General features: G+C 34.5%; 1 protein-coding gene and 1 pseudogene across 4 annotated transcripts in view; both read right to left on the bottom strand.

The window, feature by feature from the left end:
• Window positions 1–25854, bottom strand: part of LOC105426301 (phosphoenolpyruvate carboxykinase [GTP]) — a 138686-nt gene that overhangs the window by 106648 nt on the left and 6184 nt on the right. For all 4 annotated transcript variants that reach the window (XM_089074225.1, XM_089074223.1, XM_089074224.1 and 1 more), the window contains 2 exons: window positions 2286–2470; window positions 1723–2117 (listed from right to left, as the gene is read on the bottom strand). In XM_089074225.1, the coding sequence (XP_088930351.1) occupies window positions 1723–2117; window positions 2286–2470 (580 nt within the window). The remainder of the gene's footprint in view (window positions 1–1722; window positions 2118–2285; window positions 2471–25854) is intronic.
• Window positions 18112–25186, bottom strand: LOC148937026 (uncharacterized; annotated as a pseudogene).

Genomic DNA, 25854 nt, shown 5'->3' with positions numbered 1-25854 from the left:
CCGACTCCAGAAAATTTAAATTTATATTTGGGCTAACATTTTTGTTGATGTTGGTCCCTTTTTTCTGATAATTTGATTGAAGATATGTATTCAGAATTGCTTGAAGATATTATCCAACATTGATTGATATTACAAAAATGAAAATGAGCATATTTCGAAGATTAATTGGTATTCCAATAGAGTGCAGCTTTCCCACATTATGCACTGCCTGTTCGTGAGTATTTAGATTAAACTTTCTCGGGTCGTTGGATTGGGAGAAGAGGTGCTATTGAATGGCTTCCTCGGTCCCCAGATTTATCTGCGTTGAATTTCTTTTTGTGGGGTTTACTTAAAAGTAAAATTTATGCAACACAGTTTCTTTAGAAGATTTACGTCAACGAATGCCATTATATTATCAATGAATGCCATAAAATCATTCCATAAATGCTCCAGAACGTGCGAGCAAAATTTCTATTATTGTATGTAAATTGATAGTTAACATTTTGAATAATTATTACGCTAATTTACACGATGGTATGTCTTTAGACGCCTGTTGCTACTAATTTGATAGAAAAGTAAAGAAAAAAAATTTGAAGACTTACTTAATAAATATTTATTTTTTAATAATTTAACAGTTTGTATCTTTTAAACAAATTATTCTAATTTAAAAAATCAAACATAGAAATACAGAAAATTGAAAGATCTTTCTAATGATGTATAATTTAACTTCCCTTCCTATTTGAAATTATTGAGGGCTTTGTGCCCCCGCTCAGAGAGTTGAAGTTGGGAGAGAGAAGAATTTTATATTAAAAGATGTCCTACTTCAAATAAAAATTGACCTGCTTTTGCATTTTTTCGAAAAATTATTTTTGTCGAAAAATTAATTCTGTTTCGATGATTCACTATATATTGTACATTATTCAAAAAAATAACAGAGAAATATAAGATGCTATTTTGCTTGCATGAAAAGTAATAAAAGTTTATATTTGTTTATAAAGGAAATTTCAACTATATACATTTAATTTTTTTTAACAATATCTATTGAAGATCTGTCATATATCTTTATTAATGTTCAATGTTCAATTGTATCATTCAAAGTATTCCTATACAATCACAAAAAATAAGTAATAAAACATGGAAAAAAATTGAAATGGATAGTCGCTCGTGAGAAATATACGCATTTTTTAAATATAATTTTTTTATAATTATAATGTAATTTTATTATAATAAGAATGACGTTATTGGTCTATAACTAAAAACTATCATTATGACTTTATTACTGATGTTTCTTGCAACGTGATTTTAGAAATATTGGCTCACAGATGTCATATTGATGCTATTTTGTTACTTGATATATTCAAAACTTTAAAAAGTATTCTCTTTTCTTTCACTGTGGAGCTGGATATATTCTAGATATTTATGAAGACACTATTAATTTATAATTTATAATTTTTTCTTTGACGTACTTTAAAACGATATTTCAAAGATGTCATATCAGAATATAAGATATTTCTAAAATATTATAAAGATATTTTTGATTACTTTCTAAGATATTTTAAAAATATTAAAATGTCTTTTAGACATTTTTTTAAAGATTTCTTACGTTGTTTAAGAATATCACACTTATGTACAATAAATTTGTTTCTAACATAATGTTATTTCATAATAAAAACGATTGATAAAATAAAATAAAATTCCTTTTTGCTGGAAAAACAAGAAGAATAGAAAAAATAGAAAACATACGAGCATATGTTCAGCAAGCCATCCTTCCTTCCTAGCTATCGTCGAACCAATTCGAAGCGCGAAGCACTTTTTCCCTAGCAGAGAATTTCCACCATAACCGCTTCCATAAGATACAATTTCATTTTTGGCAGGTTTGTGAAGAATAATTGTTCTTTCGGGATCACATGGCCACGAGTGAGTTATATTAACTTTTGAATTATTTCTTGGAACACCTACTGAGTGTAAACATTTAACGAAATCATCATTTCCCAGAGTTTCAAGTACCTTTTCTCCCATTCTAGTCATTATTCTCATTGAGCAAACTACGTAAGCCGAATCGGTAATTTCTATACCAATTTTCGAAAGTGGAGAGCCTATGGGTCCCATACTGAACGGGATCACATACATAGTCCGTCCTATGTCATAAAAATCTAATTATACATTCATATAACATTAGATATTTTGTAATTGTTTATATAAATATATTTATAATATATATATACATTTTTTTATAAGATATAGAATCTATAATCCATATATGACATATATTAATAAATAAAAAATCAAAAATATTCAATTTCTACCTTTCATACAATTCGGGAAACGTTCTAAAATAGCTTCATCCATATCATTCGGAGAAATCCAATTTCCAAGCTCTCCAGTTGTACCTTCACGTGGTATAGGAATAGTATCACTTTTTATATCTGTACTAATAAATGTACGTTTCTCGACACGAGCCACATCTGCAGGATTAGTTCTTGCTAACCAGCTGTATATACATTAAAATAATATAGACATTATTATATTAATTAACAGAATTTAATACTGATATAATAATATAATAATTAATATTTAATGTATGTATTGTTGCGGCCGTTGCGATATTCCGTTCGGCGCTGCTAAGAAATAATCAATATCAATCGATAAGAGTTCGAATAGAGGATCGGCCCTTGGCAACGCGTCGTTCTCCGACTGTTTTATAGATTTGACGGCCGGATTCTGCGGTGGCCGGACGCGTTTCTGTACCGTTGGTTTAATAAAGAGCGAGTCTTTCTTAAAACAGTGTTCTTCCTTTCCGAGAGCGCTCCGCCGAGTATCGCGATCACGGGAATTAACGCCGCGAACGCGACAATTTTGGGGGCTCGTCCGGGATCGAATTTTTCGATTCGTGTGTGTGTGTGAGAGAGAGATAATGGCGGAGCGACAAACAGAAGAGACGGGGACTGGACAGGAAGAGGCGAAAAGTCGGAGAGTGATCTCTGCGAGAAAAAGGGCCTGCACTCGAGCGGAAGGACCGGAGGCGTCTCCGAATTTGGAGGAGATTCTTCGCTTAACGCTGGAGGAGCTTCGCTCTCTGAGGGAGGAGCGCGCTCGTCGAGAGACAGAAACATTTTCTATGCCCGGTCCGCAGGAAGAGATTTCGCAACGTCCGATATCAGGCCAGTCATTTCCTTTTTCAAATTTTAATTCCGACTTGAAGCTTAAGCCCGATATTTATGATGGTAGTGTTCCGTTGCGCGAATATCTTACGCAATTTAATTTAATTGCGCGGGCGAATAATTTGGGAAACGCGGAAAAGGCTGTCGTATTAGCGTCATGTCTCCGAGGAAAAGCGCGTGCGATTTTGGAAGGGGGCACGGATTTTGAGAACTCTCAATTTGAAAATTTAGTCGCGCGTTTAGAACTACGTTTTGGAGAAAATTTATCCTCGCAAAATTATTATTATCAATTTACGAATCGAAAACAGAGATTCGGAGAAGATTTAGCTGCATTAGGCTCGGATATCGAGCGTTTATCTCGATTAGCTTATCCTGAATGTTCTCCTGGAGTTCGTGACAAAATTGCTTGTTCTCAGTTTGTACTTGCATTGTCTGATGTGAATGTTAAACAGACATTGCAGCTAGAAGGGTTAACGTCTTTGAAGGCTGCGGTAGAAAGAGCTTTGGCTATTAAAATTATTAGGGAGAATTGTTTAAAAGAGCGGAGAAATTTTAATTTTAAGGAGGTTAAAGATTGCTCGAATTATAAGAGCAATCCTGATTTGAACGGGTTTAAAGTAGAATCTCGTGGAACGAGGGGATTAAATTTTATGAAAAAGAAGAATTTTAAAATTCAAAAGAAACAGGAATGTTGGCAGTGCGGAAAACAAGGGCACTTCCGTTCCGAGTGTCCATCACTTTCTATTTCACAGCAGGGAAAATAGGTTTTGTCGAACTTACAGGGGCGGGCTCGACAAATGGAAGAAATGCCCCGGGTGTTTGTAGGCGTTTTGAGAGAGGGTGTGAAAAATCAAGAAATTTTGTTTTTCAAGGCTCTCTTAATGGGAAAGATTGTTTTTTTAAATTGGATACGGGCTCCGATGTGACCTTAGTGAGTAGTAAATTTATAGGGAGAAAAGGGAAGCGTTTTTCAGCTAAGGAAGAAAATTTGAGATATCCTACGGGGGAAAGAGTCCCGATTAGTTTTAAAATATTTGCTAAGATAAAGTTAGGGAGATTTGATTTAGAGTTACCGATTTTCGTTGCCGATATTGGAGAGGATTGTATTTTGGGCGCGGATTTCTTTTCACGAATAGGGATGCAAACTGTTATAGAATCTTTTCTCCGTGGAGGTCATAGGGAAGATTTTTGTCGTCGAATTAAGCAAGAGGACGAAGCTGTGCCCGCGGAGTTGGAAGAATTCTTTAATAATAATTCCCGAGAGTTGGAGGAAAATCAGAGATTAGTTTTCGCTACATTGTTGCGAGAATTTCGTGACGTGTTTTCGGAGCAAGCTGTTGCAGGAAAGTGTGAAGTTCTTCAACATAAAATTGAATTAATGGATTCTTGTCCTATCAAACAGGCTCCTAGGAGAATTCCAATTCATATGCGTTCAGAAGTTGAAAAAATTATGGAGGACATGAAAGAACAAGGGGTAATTGAAGAATCTTCAAGCCCTTGGGTTTCTCCAGCAGTTTTGGTAAAGAAGAAAGATGGATCTCTTAGATTTTGCATTGATTTTCGGAAATTGAATGCGGTTACGAAAAAAGATTCTTATCCGCTACCAAGGGTTGACGATCTTCTTGATCAGTTATCGGGAAATGCCTGGTTTTCTACTCTAGATTTGAAGAGTGGTTATTGGCAACTGAAAATTCGTCCCGAAGATAGGGAAAAGACTGCTTTTTCTGTGGGGAATGGACTTTGGCAATTTGTTGCGATGCCTTTTGGTCTGTGTAATGCCCCAGCTACCTTTGAACGTCTTATGGAACGGGTGTTACGGGGTTTACTTTCGAAAATTTGCCTAGTTTATTTAGATGATGTGATAGTTTTTGGCAAAACCTTTGAGAAAATGAAAGAGAATTTAAGAGAGGTTCTTCTGAGATTTCGTGCTGCGAAACTTAGTGTTAACCCAAAGAAATGTGATTTATTTAAGAGACAGGTAAAATATTTGGGTCATATTGTTTCTTCTGCCGGGATCACTACGGATCCTGAGAAGACTGAAGCGGTCACTGAGTGGCCAGTTCCTCAGAATAAGAAACAGGTCCGGAGTTTTCTTGGATTTTGCTCTTATTATCGGAAGTTTGTTAAAGGATTTTCTTCAATTGCGAAGCCTCTATTTAAATTAACTGAGAATTTGACTAAATTTGAATGGACTGAGCAATGTCAAGAAGCATTTTTGAGGTTAAAACAGGCATTAACGTCTGCACCTCTTCTTTCCTTTCCGAAGGGGGAAGGAAAGATGATTTTGGATACGGATGCTTCAGGTTTTGGAATAGGGGCGGTACTTTCACAAGTTCAGGACGGCTGTGAGAGGGTCATTGCTTATTATAGTCGAGTTTTGAACAAACCTGAGCGGAATTATTGCACAACAAGAAGAGAGTTATTAGCTTTGGTAGATTCGATGAAACATTTTCATCATTATTTGTACGGAAAGAGTTTCTCTATTCGAACTGATCATGCTTCTTTGAGATGGTTGATGTCCTTCAAAGACTTGGAGGGACAATTGGCTCGCTGGATGGAAAGGTTACAACAATACAATTTTGATGTTGCTCATCGAAAGGGGATTATACATGGTAATGCCGATGGTCTTTCGAGACGCCCTTGTGTAGAAGAAAAATGTAGATTCTGTTCTAAAGTGGAAGTTCAAAGAGGGCTTTTGGAGGATAAAGTAGTTGCTCGTATTGTTTTGCGTGAGGATTCTTCTGAGGATTGGCGAAGGGCTCAAATAGAGGATCAGGAACTGGCAATGTTTTTACTTGCGAAAGAAAATGATTTGCGACCTTCTTGGGAGGAAGTTTCTTCGAAAGGATTGTCAGCCAAGATCTATTGGCAACAATGGCATGCCTTGGAAGTCCAAAATGGGATTTTGCATAAGAGATGGGAGGCTCCTAATTTGAAAAACAGTTTTCTTCAGTTGATGGTCCCGCGAAGCAAAGTGAAGCAGATTTTAGAAGAAGCTCATGATACTCCTTCTGGAGGGCATTTCGGGATCAATAAAACGCTGGAAAAGATCCGGAAACGTTTTTTATTGGGCAACCTGTAAGAAGGATGTTGAGGAATGGTGCAGAACCTGTAAGATTTGTATTGCGAAGAGGGGTGCTGCAGATAAGGGGAAATCTCCTTTGCAGATCTTTAATTCGGGAGCTCCTTTTGAGAGGATTCAGATGGATATTTTAGGCCCGTTACCTGTTTCTTCTTCAGGCAACAAGTATCTCCTAGTTGTTGTTGATTGTTTCACTAAATGGGTAGAAGCTTTTCCTTTGAAAAATATGAGAGCTACTACGGTAGCAGAAATTTTTGTTAATCAGGTTGTTTCTAGATATGGGGTCCCGTTGGAACTTCATACTGATCAGGGAAGGAATTTTGAATCACAGCTCTTTCAAGAATTGATGAGAATTTTGGGAATTAGGAAAACGAGGACGACCGCTCTTCATCCTCAGTCTGATGGTCAAGTTGAAAGACAACATCAGACGATTTTACAGTATTTGTCAAAGTTTATTGAAGAGAATCAAAAGGATTGGGATCGTTGGATTCCCATGTTTCTTCTTGCCTATAGGACCTCTAAACATGAGGCTACAGGCGTAACTCCTTCAGAATTATTTTGCGGAAGAGATCTTACCTTGCCGATGGATTTGCTAAGAGGTACTCCTCCCAGTTATGGTTTTTCCGAGTCAGCGGAGGAGTACGTTCGAAATTTGCGGCAGAAGCTGGATGAAATTCATCAGAGAGTAAGAGAGAGATTAGAATCAAGGTCTTTGAAGATCAAGTGCCGCTATGATCGAAAGGCTAGGCATCCCGTTTTTGAGGAAGGACAGAAGGTTTGGTTATTTAATCCTCATCGTAAGAAGGGTAGGTCTCCCAAACTACAGAACGATTGGGAGGGGCCTTTTGAGATAATTAAGAAAATTAGTGATGTAGTTTTCTGTATTTCTCGTTCAGGTGGTCGGAAAAGCAAGGTTGTGCATGCTGACAGGTTAGCTCCGTATAGGGAAAGGGAAGAATTTTAAGTAGAGATTTTCGGGGCCCGAAATTTTCCAATTTCGACATTACTTTTATTTCTTGTTAATTGTTTTGAGTTACTGTGTTCTGTTTTATTTTTCTTTAAGCTTCCTTCCGTCGTGAGAAGCGTCGTGGGGAGATCCTCGAGCCTGAGCTCCAAGCAAGATCTTCAAGCTCGTGCTTCAAACTGAAATGAAGTCTGCCTCGCCCCCGGTTTTCCGAGTCGTGGTTTTTCCGGGGGACGATGGGCGAATGCCGAGGCAGGGGCTTAGTGTGTCTTTTAGAAAGACGAAAGGGTCCACGACGATTACCCCCACTTTGCCCGAAAAATAGAAGAGAGAAGTGCGCAAAGCTCAAGACGAAGAGTCAAGAGTGAAACGCGCGAGAATTTCAAGAACAAGATTCTTCTGAAGAGTAGAGAAGACTGGGATTGGAAGTAGCGGCGCCCGGTAACCTGAGGCAGCAGCCCAGGGTAGGGCAGGAAGTCGCCAGGAGCCCAGAAGTCTTTTCCTAAGAAGAAGTTCTTGAAAGAGGAAGAATTGTCGGGACGACAATTTTATGAAGAGGGGGGCAGTGTTGCGGCCGTTGCGGTATTCCGTTCGGCGCTGCTAAGAAATAATCAATATCAATCGATAAGAGTTCGAATAGAGGATCGGCCCTTGGCAACGCGTCGTTCTCCGACTGTTTTATAGATTTGACGGCCGGATTCTGCGGTGGCCGGACGCGTTTCTGTACCGTTGGTTTAATAAAGAGCGAGTCTTTCTTAAAACAGTGTTCTTCCTTTCCGAGAGCGCTCCGCCGAGTATCGCGATCACGGGAATTAACGCCGCGAACGCGACAGTGTTATATGTAGGCTATTTGTTTGCTGCTGTAAGTATTGATATAAAAATATAATGAAATAAATCAAGCAATGAGAGGGGGAAAGGAGAGAATCAGAAATCAAAGTTTTATATGTTTTTTATTAACATGGATTATTAATTTTGTTAAATTAAATAGACATATTTATGTCTAAATATAAAATATTTCGTAAAATAAAAATAACATAACATTTACATATTTAATATGATTAATTTCATAATAACACACTTTAATTTACACACATAGGACAAGTCTTAAAGTTTATCATAAATTGATATAACTGATGCTGTTTCTTGTACAAAAAAAAAAACAAACCTAATGTTAATCTCCTTGACATATAATTCTATTACATTCAAATTTGCTCAAATTGTCTGAAAGGCAAAAAAAGAGAACAAACAGTACATTTTCGCGGAAAAAATAAAAAAAGATCAAAGTATCTACATTTTCTTTTCTCAAATTCAAAAAAAGTACATGATTCTTTACATGATGAAAAGAATAGTCTGGTCACTTTTTTTATTAATAAATATACACAATATATTTCATAAGCCCTGAGACTAATAAAGAGAGGGCGCGGACTTGGAATCCGATTTTAAAAAGGCTTATGTATGTTAAAGTACTCTACTGGAAGAGTACTTGAGCAAAAGGATAGGATATACTCAGCTGTTTTCGAGAAAAATCAGTTTAAAGTTTATAGTATTTCTTATATATTGGTCCCGTTAAGTCTATTGTCGCCAAGATCACTCGGGCGCTATAATACCCTATAATACCAATCTGTCGACCCAAGTTCAATTTCTGCTTACACTTTTTTTAATCTAGAAAATATTTATTTATTACATTATTATGTATTAAATATATATTATATTATTATGTAAAATAAAATTAATTTAATTAACAATTGTTTTCATTAAAAATTTTCACTTTTAACTTTAATTAATAATTTAAAATAGTTATTATAGTTAATAATTAAAGTTATTATTTAATACAAGAAATATTTTATTTATCGTAATTTTATTTGATCCGTAATTTTTTATTCAACATTAAGTTACTCACTGCTCCAACTAATATTTGTGTATTTGTATATCTAACATCCTCAGGTAATAATTTTTGGCCTCTCTTCCAGACTACTTCTCTACTGTAACGTATATCTTTACACAAAAAAATTCGAAATCCCATCTGATCCTGTTTTTGAACCAAGGCAGTGAGCGCAAATATTAATAATAGTGATGAAGATGAATAAAAGTTTTGGCAACATCTTTTGCATTTATTTTTAAATTCTTTATTAAATTAACCATTTTAAAATTTAATTAACATATACTATATTAAATTATGTTAAAAATGGCATTTTATTAATTTTATATCGGATAAAACATGTAATAAGATTGTTAATTGAATAAAAATTAGGTTCAGTAAATTATTAATTAAAGTTAAAAGTGAAAATTTTAAATAAAAACAATTGTTAATTAAATTAATTTTATTTTACATAGTAATAAAAACATATTTAACATAATAATATAATAAATAAATATTTTCTAGATTAAAAAAATTTTGTAATAGGCAGGAATCGAATCCGGGTTGACAGATTGATAGTATAGGATCGAGCTACGCGATCTTGGCGAGAACAGTCTTAACGCGACTCTATAAGAAACGTTATAAACTTTAAACCGATTTTTCTTGAAAACAGCTGAATATGACGTCCTATCTTTTTGCTCAAATATTCTTCTAGTAGACTTCTAGTAGTACTTTAACATATATAAGCTTTTCAAAATCAGTGATTCCGGGCCCTTCCTTTGTAAGTTTTTATTATTTATTATTATTCTATTAGTGCTAGTCATTTACATTTATGTACTTATAACTTTTGTGTAGTGTACAAATAATTTGAATTGTTAATGATTATTTTATTTCGAATACGTTATTGTCTATAAAATATGTATTTTGGGTATGTCATAGATTCAAAAGAAGAACAACTATGACCAAACTTTCTCTTAAAACAGATTTATGATATTATTTCAAAAACTTTAGAAATAATGAAAAAGCTTATGGCGAAGAGGTATTCGAGCAAATATTATTTAATGCTAAATGCTGAAGGGAGATAAAAATCTGTAGACACAGTAATTACCTTACAAAGAATTTGTAGAAGATATTAAGGTAAATGTAAAATGTTACAAACGTATAATTGATTGTTCCATTAATCAGATACAATGTATTCTTTCCGTATTTATAACATGTGATTTCCTCATTTTACGTAACAAACGTATCAACTCATTCAGCATTAATCATATGACAATTTTTAGCTTAAAAACAAATGGTAAGATCATTCACTCAACTCATCTAACTTGTAACTCCTAGATTATCAAAAGACATGGATAGTGTCTCAATGCCAAGTTCATATAGTAAAGTCGCCATATAGAAGATGCCTGTGGCTATCATTACGAGAGTCCAAGATGAATTCTATATTTTCATATCTCAGTAATGTCTAAATCAAATAAGTTCTAAGTAAATTCAATCGACAACGGAGAATCAAATCATATAATAAAAGTATTTAAAATTTTTTTTCTCTATGTCCTACGACCAGGGATATTGCAAGGCAAAATCAAAATAGATAATTTTAAGAAGCGTTCACGTCATCATTGTTGTTTTCAGACATCCCTCTGTCCTTTTCTTTCTTAATATCTCTTTTTCTCTCTGACTAATTTAGCGTAGTTTTCTTAATTTCGACATTAAGAGGCAATATTTCTAATTTTTATATTTCTTATTATCGAGCGCGTGCGTGTGTGAGCAATAAATCGTGATAAATAAATCATTTAAATCACTGTATTATTCATTCTGCAAGATTTTATAGATTCTACAAAATTTTATCTACGAATATTATTGCTTCATATTGATATGGATCAAGTGCATTAAAAAATCAATTCGGTACACACACACACACACACACACACACACACACACACACACACACGCACGCACGCACGCACGCACGCACACACGCACGCGCGCACACACACACACACACACACACACACACACACACCACACACACACACACACACACACACACACGCACGCACGCACGCACGCACGCACACACGCACACACACACACACGCACGCACGCACGCATGCACGCACGCACGCAAGACGAGGCACACACATGTGCGCTCGGTGCTCGGCAACATTGGATTGGCAGAAGAGAATAGAAATATTATCTTATTCTTTCGCACCGATGCGCTGTGAGTAAAGAATAGGAATATCGTTGTAATCTTTCTATGCGTATAAGAAGGAAATAGAAATATTATCGCATTTTTTCGCGCTCCATGTCGTCGTCAAACGTCTCCGATATTACCTGGTCCGCTATTACCGCTCGTTATTGTTGATATATACAATATGAATTAAAAAGAGTAAGCAGATATGGAAAAAATATATGAAGAAATTTATTAGAAAATTATTATAGTCATATGCTTTACTTGTCATACTCATAATGACCTGTTATATAATTTTATAAGATTATAATAACTGAAGAGTCTAATAAATGAATGAGAATAAGTATAAAATTATTTTCTCATTACAATCTTATTGTATATATTCCGACTCTTGGAAATGGAAAATTTATTATATTTCGGATAATTAATTACAAATTCAACAAGTTACGCATATTTTTACTTACATCAAATAAAAGGAGAGAGAAAGATGAAATAATATAATTTGATTATTTCATTTATCGTTCAATAAATGTCTTGTCGAATTTGTAATTAATTACTCATAACTGTGAATTTTTTGAACATATATTATACATTTATACTGCGAAAATAATTTCATACATATTCTTATTTATTACACAATTATAATTTTTATACATAAAATTATATATGATTATATATAACGATATATATAATTATATATAACAATTTTCGTTTCTTTTTATGCATTATTAATGTCTGTTTATTCTTTTCAATTCATTCACTATACTACGTTAGCAATACTGAACGATAATCAATAGACAGGAGACGCTGGATCATCATATTGCACGAAAGATACGATAATATTTCTTTCTTCTTTTTACACGCATCGTGAACGCGAGATAGTAATATATAGTACTTTTATTCTTTTCTCCCATAGTAGTTGAGATGAACGCATGTACGTCTCGTCTTTTGCGTACGTGCCTCATTTATATAAGTTTGAAAATTACAGAATGGACCCTTTCATCGCTTCCGTGAGAACGCATCTAATATGTCTTTGTTCGTCTCTCCGTATCTAGTTTAGAACTTTTACATTTGTAATCATCAGTATCGTCTGAACAGACGTTTTTGATTTTTAATACAATACCTTCCGAATAGATGCATCTATTAATTTTATCAGTGCCGTCTGAACGGATGCTTCTGATTTTATTTTTATTATTGAAACCGTTCAAATAGAAGCTTTTATTTTTTTATTTTGTCGAAACGGACACTTTTCATTTTCATTATCAGCCGTTCGAAAAGAATGAAAATGAAGGACTTTGATTGATTCATTCTTTCATGCCTTACACGTTATACAAGGGAGAAACACGACATCTTATTTCGACGAATATAAAAGTTTTGCAACTTTGTATGTACAAAATAATATAGTTCCGCACTTCGGAATACTTTAGAGAACAATACTAAATTTGTAAAATTATAATTCAAAGCCTAACAAAAAAGATCTATGCATCAATAATCATTTTTCACTTCGATGGAATAAGAATGAAGAATTCTGATTGGCTCATTCTTTCATGCCTTACACGTTATGCAAAGGAGAAACACGATGTCTTATTTTGACGAATAAAAGTTATATAAAAGTTTTGCAGCTTTGTATGTACAAAATGATGTAGTTTCGCACATGATCCTTCATTTTTATTCCGTCGAGGTGAGAAATGATTATACGCATACTGTTGATGCATAGATTTTTTTTGTTAAGCTTTGGATTGTAATTTTACAAGCTCAGTATCGTTCTTTACAGCAATTTAAACTGTGGAACTATATCATTTTATCCATACGGAACTGTAAAATTTATATATATATATTGAAAGATATTTATTAGATTCGGAAAAATAAATGGAGACCGACTGGATTTGAACTCGGGATCCCTCGCTTACTACCAAGACACTTAGTCTGCGATCGCGACGACTCCTCTCTGTTAGGGGTTTATTCCGGGGGGGTTATTCCGAATCTCTTTCATGACCGCTTACGATCGTCTATTTCTTATAGTTCGGCCATTCTGACATTACATTCGTCCCGAATGTATCGAGTCTTCATCTACCGAAATTTTATCCGAAACTTGGAGCTTCTGATCCCGAATTCGTTCATCTTTGAACGATCGATACGACATTGGAGTACTTTTACTCCCCGACTTTTTCGTTTACCTTTGAACAATCGACACGACATTGAAGTACTTTTATTCCCCAACTTTTGTTCATTTCGAACAATACACAAACGACACACAAATCGACTGAATTCTCCTTGTCAGGTAATATAGGCTGTATCCTCTCTGAGGTAACAGGGGCTGTATCCTTTCTGAGATAACATGGGTTGTATCCTCTCTGAGGTAACATAGGCTATATCCCACTTCTGAGCTAAAAGATATTTATTAGGTTTGGAAAAATAAACGGAGACCGACTGAATTTGAACTTGGGACTTCCCTCGCTTATTACCAAGACACTTAATCTGGGATTACGACGATTCCTCTCTATTAGAACTACGACGGCTCCTCTCTGTTAGGTGTTTATATTCCTCTCTTTCATGACCGCTTACGGTCATCTATTTCTTACAATATATAAATTCCTATTTTATATATATATATATATATATATATATATATATATATATATATAAAGTAAAAACACAAAGTTATATATATTATATGTTGACTGTTTTTATTGAAAATACTGGACAGGATTATTGACACATTACAACCGGCATGAATCCTTGGCTTTACAGATTGCAAAATCCTTTTGTACAATTGAAACATAGCACAAAAAAAATAGTGCGGAATGGTCGATGTAACAAGAAAATCAATAGAAAATTAAATTCACTTTATTTTAGCAAGCAAACTTATTGAACGTTTTATCGATCCCATAGATCATTTGTCCTTGGCTTTCCTCTGTAGCACCAGGAAAGACAGATCTATTGCAAGATTTGTCAACTACAATTACTGTTCTACTTATCATTTTATACCTGCGCCAAATATATATATACGCGTAAAATTATACACAGTTTGTTCAAGTGTTAAACTTTTTTTCTAAACTTTCAATCATAAATCCAAAAATATAGTATTGTTTATTTATCTAGTCCGAAGTGCGGGAGGCACTCATTTTGTATATACGAACTGTAGAATTTTTGTATTAAGGAAATCAAGATCTGATGTGATAGCTATATGAGCTAAAATTAAGTAAATTTTTTAATTTTTTTAGCCAATAAAAAGTTCTTTGGTGCACTGTAATATGTCGATAATTCCCATCACTTTAGGATCTTAATCTTTAAGAGGACTCATCTGTTTTATCGAATATATATTTAGTATTTTTCCATTTTCTTCGCTTTCCTTATATAGGATTAAAAAATCCTTTTACAGAATGAGAGAAAATATCCAACTAACTATGGAAAAGTATTAAATGATATAAAAAAACAAAAAAAAATTTTGTATTACAGTTTTCTGTTACTGTCTAGATTATTTATCCACTTGGTATAAATAATACCACGTAACTATTGAACTTGAAACTTACCTATCCATATTTACAATATCTAAGAATATGTACAAAATGTACAATATCTAAGAATATTTTGAGATCTTCAAAATATGATTTGAAAACTATAGGAGAAATAAATGGGTGTGGCCACTCGCGGGAGTCGCGCACCACGCGTCACGCATCTGTCGCGAGCCAAAACAATTAGGGTCGCGATCCGCAACGCGGCGCAAGAAGAAATAACTTTCTCGCAATTAGAATCTAACACCAAACAGTATAACTAAGCGAACATTCGACACTCAATCTCGATCTCTCTGCGCTGGCAGATCTAGAAAAAAGGTTTTTTGTCCATCGATTGCAAATCGATTCTTATCCTTCGCCGACCGCAAGATCGCCTCCTCTCATCGATTGAGAAGTCGCTTCTTCGACAACCGCAAGGTCGCCTCCTCGATGACCGCAAGGTCGCTTCCTCTCGTCGACTGGAAAATCGCTTTCTTTCTTCGACTGCAAAGTCGCTTCCTTTCATCGACCGAAAGATCGCCTCCTAGTCGACTGCATAAGTCGCTCTTCTCTCGACCGTATAGACCATCGCCATCGACTCCAATAGACGCGGCTCTCTTTTTCTTTTCAGATCGAAACACGGAGGAATCATGACGGACTTACAAATAACACGAAAAACGAAACAGAAACATTCGACTATCAGATAAAGACACACGGAGCGACCAATCAAAATCTTACTCACATTATCAATCAACCAGAGAGAGACTATACACAGACATTACATTATTCATACACACACCCGATCACTCGCTTTATAAATACACATTTTTATTTCTTGGAAATTCTCTTACAAATTAATTATTTTTATCTAAAGTCACACACAACACACGAGTGGTTCGGGATTCTTGTAAATATTGTAAATCTTCTAAGCGGCCAGAATAAACATAATTAGAGACTAGAATAAACATAATTAGGCCAGAATAGACATAATTAATTATAATTATTAATTATAATTATTAATTAAAAGTATATTCTATTGTGCTCGAACCGTGAACCTTCACACTCTAAACACCTGTCACGACATTCCTTTCACGAACACACTTGCGCTATATACACTATACAACAAAACCATATGGAAAAGTACGAAAGTATGCGAAGTTTAAGAGGTTAAGTTCATATGTGTGCAGAAATATATGTATGAATGTATATATATATATATATATATATATATATATATATATAAATATATCTATGTATATTTAAATATGCATATGTGTGAACGTTCTCGTCGGAGATCGCTCGTCAGTCCAGCATCCTTTTAACCGGGTATATCTCCCGGCCGAACATTGAGCGCGCGCGCCGCATCACAAATTTATTATTTGGGGGTTTTAATAATTAGATAAATAATTAGATAATCGTTATAAAAACAAGTAAAATATATTTATAATAAAATATAATATTAAAATTTAACTATAATATTAAAATTTTGTGTCTACTTTCTTATAAAAATAAAAGTTTGATTAGATGTAAGTAGAAAATGAAAAATAAGTTAATTATTTTAAAAATAAAAACATCAATTTAAAATCAAACATAGAAAAATAATAATAGTGTTCTTATAAGATAATGATATAAAATAAACTCTTTAAAATATAAAAATATAAAAAATATAAAAGATAAAAAATATTAAAAATAATAATTATAAATAATTATATATCATCTTCAGCATTGGCATTTTCATTACAGATAACGCAGGTGTTTGATTGCTATGACGTTAATACGGATTAGTTTTCCCCCGTCCGAATTGGGTTTTATTTCCAACGCGGAATAGTTCGTCAATCGTACGAGTTCAGTTAGGTGAAATAATTATTGAGAATTATTTATATGTAACAATAATAAATGAAGTTTATTATAAATCAGAAGAAACAATATAACAAAGAAAAAAAATGACTGATGAAAAAAAACAACAACTTGACAATGTTTATTGCTGGTGTTAATAATCGAGGCTATTATGTGAAATCTACACCGACGCAAGGCATAGCACGTATACTTGAGAACGGGCGTTCGCAAGTCGGCGGAGTCATCAGAGGTATATGCGGTATATGTCAGAACGTGAGTTTACAAATTATAGCCGCGAATTTTTCAATGATCAACTAGGCGGTTGCGAATTGTCGCGGACGTGGTTGTTTAGCAACCTCAGTCCTGTCGAAATTTGACGCTGATTCGCGAGTAGGCGATGTTTCTAATTATGGTTTTGAGATCGCGATTTCGGTCTGTACTCGTATCTGTAGATTTATATATATATATATATATATATATATATATTGCGGACCATAAACATGGCTAGTATCAGACGGTAATTATGGATGTTCCGCGGAAGCACCGAGATTCCTTGCGGAATGAACGATCGTCTGGGAACTCCCGGTGGCGGCGGATTATTCTCACCTCAGCAATGCATTCTCGCTCAGAATCGTGGAGTGCACGCGGGTTTTGGGCGATCGGCCGGAAATGTCCCGGTGGAGGAAGGTTACCCTCACATTCAACGATGCGCTTTTCTTGCGAGTATTGGAATAAAATCGAGCTGGATGCTGGGCATCCGGACAGAGCAGGGATCACCTCAACTCGTAATCTTCCTCGCAGTTGCGGAAAACAACGGTTCGGAAGACGTGGCTTGTTAGGAATTTTCAGATGACGGTGGGTTTCCTTCACCTCGTTTGCTCGGTCTCGTCTCGAAGAGCGGAGCTCCGGATCAGCTCGTAGGAGCGAGCGTGTGATCCGAAGGAGATCTGTAGTTCTGTTCTTTTTGAGCAGAGACAGCTTTTTATACCGTCATTCCAATCCGATATTCAGGCGGATTTGGAATGGATCGAATCATGAGCGGTAATTAAGCTGCCGCAACCGCTCTAATGAGATTAGCAATCTTTTTATCTCCGGTGGAATTCAGAGAAGATCGGAGATGCTCGGATGTTTTCCGCAGTGGGAGTGCTTTTGTTTTCGGACGTGCTCGGCGGTCTTCGGTCGGACTCAGTGGCGCGGCGTGGAACGCATCCCACGCAATCGGTACGCGTGATCGTCACGTAATTATTTGTGAGTCTAATTTTATATATTAAAAATGGTCGCGGAACGATGCATAAAAATATGCACCGTTACAACATCTACAAACAAAGTTGTTACAATTGTTGCATTGTACAGTCGTATTAGTGTTCTTGTGGTTTCCATTGAACGCATGGCCCGAATCTTCTTTTTCCCAAGTTTGTTGAAAGCAAAATTTTTATATTTGAAAAGAAAAATTGAAATATCCTTTGGCAAAGATATAATTTTTGTCCTGTTTTCGAGATGCTTCTTCAAGAGAAATAGTGCTAATTTAGTCAAAAAGTCTCGCCTTATAACAGAATTAGTAGGATTATTTACTTGAAAAAATACATAGGTATTTATGCTAGCAATATCTAAGTGGCGAAAAAACGAGGAAATGGCCAACTTCAAGTTTTTTGTGCCGCATTATAAACGGCACATTTTTTATCCATCATGTCGATTCCTATTTTGGTCAGAAACGTATGATAGAGAATACAATCGTCTTGAAAATCAAAAAAGGAAGAATCTATGAGTTTATGAGTTTTACTGGTATAAAGTTCTGGCAGAATTTCTCTCTTATTTTTTTTTATCGTGCTTGTTAACGTTAGATCATTTTCCAAACGATACATAGCTGGATAATTCGTATAATAATTGTCGGTAGTTACATTTCGTTTTGATTTCTTTATCGGTTCAAATAGTTTTTTCATAATATCCATTGGTTCGTTAGAAGTACAATATGGCCTCTGTTTTTGCTTCCCACAATATATTTTAAAATTAAATGTATAAAAAGTTTTGCTGTTACATAGTGCATATAATTTTAATCCATATTTAGCTGATTTATTTAGCTGATTTTTATTTGGATGCAGAAAACTGCATCGTCCTTGAAAGAGTGTAACATTTCATCATCGTTACGTATTCCGACAAGCTATAATTTCTCTTACAATTTTCAACAAAATTTGTATGGAAATCCCTAATTGCTCCATTTTATTATCTTAATAATTATATTTGATGATTTTAGTTTTATAAAAAGAGGATAAGAAGAGAGAACGTGTGCCTAGTTTATCATTTTCCGCGCGATCTTTTCTTGTATATTATCAAAACGCATTGCACGCAAAAGAAATATAAATCTTTTGTAATCAAATGCAGCTCTACATGTCATTAGACCAGTACCATCAGATTTCCAAAATTCGACGATATCTTAATCCTGATAATATCAGGATTAAAATATTTTGTTTAATAAATTCAACGTAAAAATTCAAGTGATGGATAGACTTTACATTATTAGAAAACAATTTCCATTATCATTAAGTTATGAAATCACATAAAAGCCAAGGATTAAGTTTATAAATGTCATTACATGGACATTGATAATTTTGTATTTATAATATGGGATAAATTTATGTTGCTTTGTCACGAGTAATATCTCAAGAGGGTTTGCATTTAATTAATTATGATCTTTCGTCTGTTTTCTAAAAGTTAGCGTTCTAAAAGTTAGCGAAAATGATATAATTGAATATAATTGATTGAATCCTGTTTGCCTATCCATTCCCGATTGCCTACAGCTTCGTTTGCACACAGCATGTTGCACCACGATCATATTGTACACAACACACACGACCGTATTGCGCACAACGCATTGCACACACGATCATATTGTACACATCGAAGGGTCTTATAGCTCTAACTTATCGGCCTGATTTATCCATAAAGTCGATAATGATGAACTCGCGCGCATTGAAAGGAATATATTAGCAGTAATATAAAATAATAATAAAAATAATAAATAACACTAATTTTGGTAACTATACCGATGAGGGGAGTCTGCCCCGATGACTTTGACTTTGATATCAAGGTCATTACCTTGAACAATATTCAAAATGTTTTAGCTATCGCTCGCTCTTTATTAAAAAGTTAGTAACAAAAAAAGTATTAAAAATATTGTTATGACCGAGCGGTCGTCAAGTTCCGCTCGACGCTACCCTCATATTGATTTCCAACCTGAAGATCATTCCTTGCCGACGCGGTCGTCAAGTGGTGGTCAAGCGTTGTTGTAGTGAAAGAGTCGACGGCGTGGCGCGCGAGTTTGAGCCGAATCGCGGTGAATTTCGATATTATTAAAGAAAAAATTCTTATGTCTTTGTAAATAATAAAGTGTGTTTCTCCGTTTTCTAAAAACTGTCTCTTCCTTCCCTGGCGTGAATGTAACGAGTCAACTTGCCGCGAGCGCGACAATATAATAATTTATATAAATGCTGCATAATTTGCTAATATATGCATAAAAAAATTATAAATCCATATGGAACTTTGCTTCACGTTGAAAAGTGTATGCGTGGAGACAGTATGTTCCGTCCCCCCCTCCCAATATTTTACATCATTAGTCTATATTTATTATATTTATTAATATATTAATATATATTAACATATATTTTTAGTTGCGACCGAGCGGCGTTCCGCTCACCCTTGCCCCGGAAGAATCAATACTTCGAAAATCGATATTTTGAAAAAGAGGATTGTTCCCTAATGATGTGTCGTTTGATGTTCCGATTACGCAGTATGTTGTTGTGTTGTTTTCGCGGAACGGTGGCCGATGGACGTGTGTTCACGGGGAACCAATTGTCTATTTGCTTAATAAAGTTCCATTCTTTTTAGTGAAGTGTGGTCATTTTGTGCTCTTCCGCTTATCGCGAAACGTTATCGTGACCGTCGACAGTATATTTATCAGTGGTCAATACCACTGACATGATTTGAATTTCCAATTCTGCATGCAGCCTCAATTATTAAAGAAAGTCTATCAAAGAAGGACAATTCTATAAAGTAATGAATATCTTCATTATGGAGCATATATTGGAGATATTATTATATAGGGTGCATAAAAAGTATCGGGACAGAAAAATATCTAGAAAACTAAGCATTTTAGGAAAGTGTTTCAGATAAAAGTTGTAGAGTTTCAAAAGATTTATCGATGGTATAAATTTGACCCAAATAAGAAGGGAGGGTGTGCGTCACGACGGGGCCCGACCACGAACCAGTCGTGAAAACTCGTAATTATTTTGCGAAAAAATACCACCTCAGCTAGGAATCGAATCTGGATCTCCTGCTTACCGGGCAGGCATCTTATCCTTTCGACTACCGAGGCATGTGATGATATTTATCGCAAATAACGTGTTTAGAATAACACGTCAACAATACAATGATACATATATATATATATATATACATATATTACAATATACATATATACATGTATTCTTTCGAATTCCCACGACCGGTACTCCAGAGAGATGATGGTCCTATTCTCTCGATGGATGCAGGTTGGACTGCAGCGGCGACACCCTCCAACGCCATTGGCAAATATACAAATAATCCTCCTGGAGCACGACAGGAGAGATTGCATCAAGCATGGCTCAAGCCCCCGAATAAGAAGGGAGTGCGTCACAACGGGGCCTGTGCGTCTCGATGGGGGTGGCGTCGCCAAGGTCAGGACAAGGTCATCTTGAATTTTTTAAATAGGACTCTCTCTTTTTCATTGCATATTTTTGTAATCTTTCTTCAAACTTTTTCAACTATAATACTATATTATCCATTTTAAGTAAGCCGTTTTGATGTTATCTTTTTTGTAATAAAATCGTGATGTGAGCTTTTTGTAATAAAATCTTTAACCCATGAAGGCAAGATTGGAAGATGATTCAGCCAACTAACAAGGGAAGTATCGGAAATGTCTCTCCCCCCCCCCGATTTTAATGAGCTTCGAGTATGTTAAAATATGGACAAAAATAAGAGACTGCGTTCTCGAACGTCAAGGGGGTGAAACCATTCCTTAAAAAAAATCGGTTTTTTTTTCTTCCTGAATAAATATTGTCCAAATCGTTAAAGATATCAAAAAAAATTTTAAACAAAAGTTTTAAGTTTATGGTTGTAAGTGTACTTTTACAACGACACATTCGAATTTTTTCAAAAATGTTATTAGGAACAAAAAAGTTTTGAGCTTTTTTTTTGTAAAATTCAATCTTTATTCAAAAACAAACAAAAAAATATTAATCAACAAAATATTCCCCGTTTGCATCAACGACCTTTTGCCATCTTTCGGGTAGCTTGCGAATTCCTTGACGATAGAAGCTCACCGGCTTCGAAGCGATAAAGTCATCAATGCATTTTCGTATCTCTTCAAATCTCACGAAATGTGTATCAGCCAAATGATGCTGCAGCGACCGGAATAGGTAGTAATCGGAAGATGCCATGTCTGAGCTATACGCCGCGTGCGGGAGAAGTTTCCAGCCTAACGCAAAGATATGATCCTGAGTCGTTTTCGCAACATGTGGTCGAGCATTGTCATGAAGCAAGATCACTTTACGACGTCCTTGGCCAGTAAATGGCCTCTTTTCTTCTAATGCATCGCTCAATTTGGTCAATTGTTGTTGGTAGCGGTCTGCCGTGATTGTTTCACCCGGTTGTAACAACTCGTAATGCAACATACCTTTCCAATCCCACCAGATACAGAGCAAAACCTTCTTGGCGTGGATATTGGGCTTTGGCGTCGATGTCGAAGGTTGACCAGGATCAACCCATGATTTTCTAGGGTTTAGGGTTATTATAAAGAATCCACTTTTCATCGCCTGTAATGATTTTGTGCAGAAAATCTTTTTTCCGGAACTTTGAAAGCAAAGTGAGTGCAGTGTCACGCCGACGATTTTTGTTGTCTTCGGACAATTCATGCGGAACCCATCTGCCTTCCTTTTGAACCTTTCCCATCGTATGTAAACGTATGGAAATGGTTTGCTGCGTAACGTCAAGCTGTTCTGCAAGCTCCTTTTCAGTTTGCGCAGAGTTTATATCCAGCAGTGCTTGCAATTCGTCCGTTTCAATCTTTTGAGAGCGTCCAGCACGCGGATCATCTTCAAGACTGAAATCTCCTTGGCGAAATTTTTGATATCATCTTTTACATGTAGTATGACTTACAACATTCTCTCCATATGCAGCACAAATCATTGCAATGGCTTCAGCAGCATTTTTCTTCAGATGAAACGCGAAGTGGATGGAAAATCGAATGTGCTCTTTTGTTATTGCCATCGTGAACACTACTGATTTTTGAGGTTATGTGCATCAAACGCCAAACCGTATGACATTTTAGAAGGCCAAATGTCAACGCTTTAAAACCGCAAAAGGGCGGGAAGATATATAAAATTTAAATTGTTATTTCGTATAAAATATTTAAAATTTTGTATAAAATCTAAAGCTCAGAACTTTTTTATACCTAATATAAATGTATACCTAATAATTGTAATTATATATTTTTGTTTCTTTTTTACCATTCAAAGTTAAGTTTTCCACTTTGCTCATCCGTCCCCTACAGTGTGTCCCAGGCTTGGGATACGAGTCGCATTGGAAATGTAGAAGAGATTAAAGGGAACAAAGAAGTCTAATATTAATCATTTTGTGATATTCACTTTAATTTTTGAATTATAGAATAAAATATCCGAACCAATGACGAATCCGAAACACGCTCTAGCTTGTGGACGCGCGGTGTGCATGTGATGAGAAAGGGGTGACGTGTCCCTGTTCAGGTAGGACATGTCATCTTCCTCTCACTGCGCATCCATAAGCTAGACGCAGTAGGTCGTTTTGGCGCGGCGTAATTGCTCATTGGTTCGGATATTTTATTTTATAATTCGAAAATTATAGCGAATATTACAAAATCAAAGTTAAAATCGAGTTAGGTATAGCAATTTTGTAATTTTTTTTCTAAGAATTATTCTGTAGAATTAAAACTATCATTTGTATTAAAATAGAAAGACATTTTAATAGAAATACAAAGATATATACCATTTAGGGTTGGAAAGTAACTCGTTAATCGTAACAAAGTTACAGTTAGAGTTACTTTTTTCAATAACTGTAACTTAACTCCGTTCTTTTTTCCATTATAACTTAATTTAATTACATTTTTTTTAGTAATTAATAATTAATTTAATAATTACTTTTATCGTTATTTTATATATTTCAAATTTGTTTGTCATTTAATTTTGACAAATTTGTGTCATTCTATCCTTGTTTTATATTTAATGATAAAATGAAACAATAGCTACGTTCAGCAGAGAAAGCAGTTTTGCAATTGTTGTAAAAATCTTTGATGTGATGGATTTTTGTTAGTTTCTCCCTTAGTTTCTCATGGATCTAAATATAAAGTAATCACATTTAAGAATCTTACATAGTTGCAAAGCTGTTTGAGTTGAACACAGCCATTGACAGCCTGCTTCTCACACTTTTAGGCTATGTTCGAAAACATTTGAGTATCCCATGTATCATTTTATTTTTCACCGAATGTTAAACAAAAATAAAATGATGCGTAGGAGCACTTGGATGACGTTTCCGAATTTAGTCTTAGTATGATTGGTTAAATGTAAAATAAGAATCAATCAAATTCGACTACTATAATAAATTTAAAGTTTTAAGTCTCGCTTAATGTCGTTGCAATAGTCCTTAGAAATATATTAGAAATATAAAATTTTTATATTTAAAATAGCAATGCACAAAACATTACAGGAAATAAACAGAGAAGTAACTTAAAGTTATAGTTACCCAAAAAGTAACGGCTCGTTACTTTTTGGGTAACTATAACTATAACATGTTATTTTTTTAAAACTTGTAACGGCAACTATTATTTTTTTGAAAGGAAACAACTATAACTGTAACTTTTACAAGATAACTTTTCCAACCCTGCATTTAGGTTATATTTTTTTTTTAATAAAAACTATTATCAGTATTATCCTTTTATATTAATGTACTATTTATTATCTTTTAATTTGATTTTTTTTACTATTCTTGATTTGACTCTTTTTTTTACCTTTTTTTAAAAAGGTAATTTTATAGTGATTTATTTTTGATCCGGGAGTCCATTTGTTGAAAAATGTTTTTTTGTTTTTCAACAGGGATTTTTGTTTGAATTACCGAATTGTCTCTTTGGAACAATGTTTGAAGCAACTAGAACAATCTATAACGATAAAAATTTATTTAATTTTTGAAAAAAGAGGTCAATTAAAAAAATGATTTTTTTCAATTTATTGGAGAATCGTTTGGAGTAAAATAATATCGCTTTGAAACAATGTAAAACAAAGTTAGAAACAAAGTTAGAACAATTTGAAACAACTTTCAAAATTTTAATTTTTACAAGAAAGGGGCTAACTTCATACATTTTGATATAACTTCATTAATTTTTATAGTTGAACTCATCGAATGAATACGAAGATATACCTTTACTTTTTTATACTACTGAAGATGATTCAAAGTTAAATCGAAACGTTTGGAATTTTTGTTAATAAAACGAAGATCTAATCGTAAAGTATAATTGCGCAATATGTACAGTGCTGATTCTCAATTGCTCTACTGTCCCCCATGTTATAATGCTGAGAATTTTTGTTAATGTTTATATTATTGCTTGATAATTGTTAAGAAGTTTTAAGTTTTCCCGAGTGTATCAAATTTTGTATGTCATGTTAAAATTATATACATTGTATAATAAAACTATGTTGTTTGTGAAGTTAAGGCGATGCTGGACTGACAGGCGAACTCCGACGAAAATGTTCACACATATGCACATCTAACATACATAGATACATTTATGTATACATACATACATTTATACATACAGGCACGCATATATATCCATGAAATTTTCGAGCAAAGTATTCTCTTATACACAGCTCCTAGGCGTATTTTTAAAAGCATAGTATTGTTCTTCCTTGTAATTCCGACCCGAGTGAGTATGTGTTGTTTATATGTTCAAAGTCTAAACTTTTGTGCACAGCAAAATGTTGTCACAAGTTAACCTCAAGAATCGATAACAAAATTGTAATTTTCTAACTTTTTTTTCCTCTTTCATATGAAATATACAGACCTGGGTACATTATTGTCTATACCTCAATTCTAGAAAAGGATTTTTAGTTCTGTATAATCAATGAAAAGATTACCTTGTCTGAAAATAATCGATTCAATCGGTATATCCAGCATCGCCTTAAATTTTTATTAAATTTTTCATAATATAAAGATAAATTTTTCATAATAT

This window comes from Pogonomyrmex barbatus, unplaced genomic scaffold (genome assembly GCF_055798465.1).
Source record: "Pogonomyrmex barbatus isolate J1 unplaced genomic scaffold, ASM5579846v1 scaffold17, whole genome shotgun sequence".
NCBI classification, from domain to species: Eukaryota; Metazoa; Arthropoda; class Insecta; order Hymenoptera; family Formicidae; genus Pogonomyrmex; species Pogonomyrmex barbatus.
The sequence above is the reverse complement of the archived record's forward strand: the minus strand, read 5'-3'. Positions and strand labels throughout refer to the sequence as shown.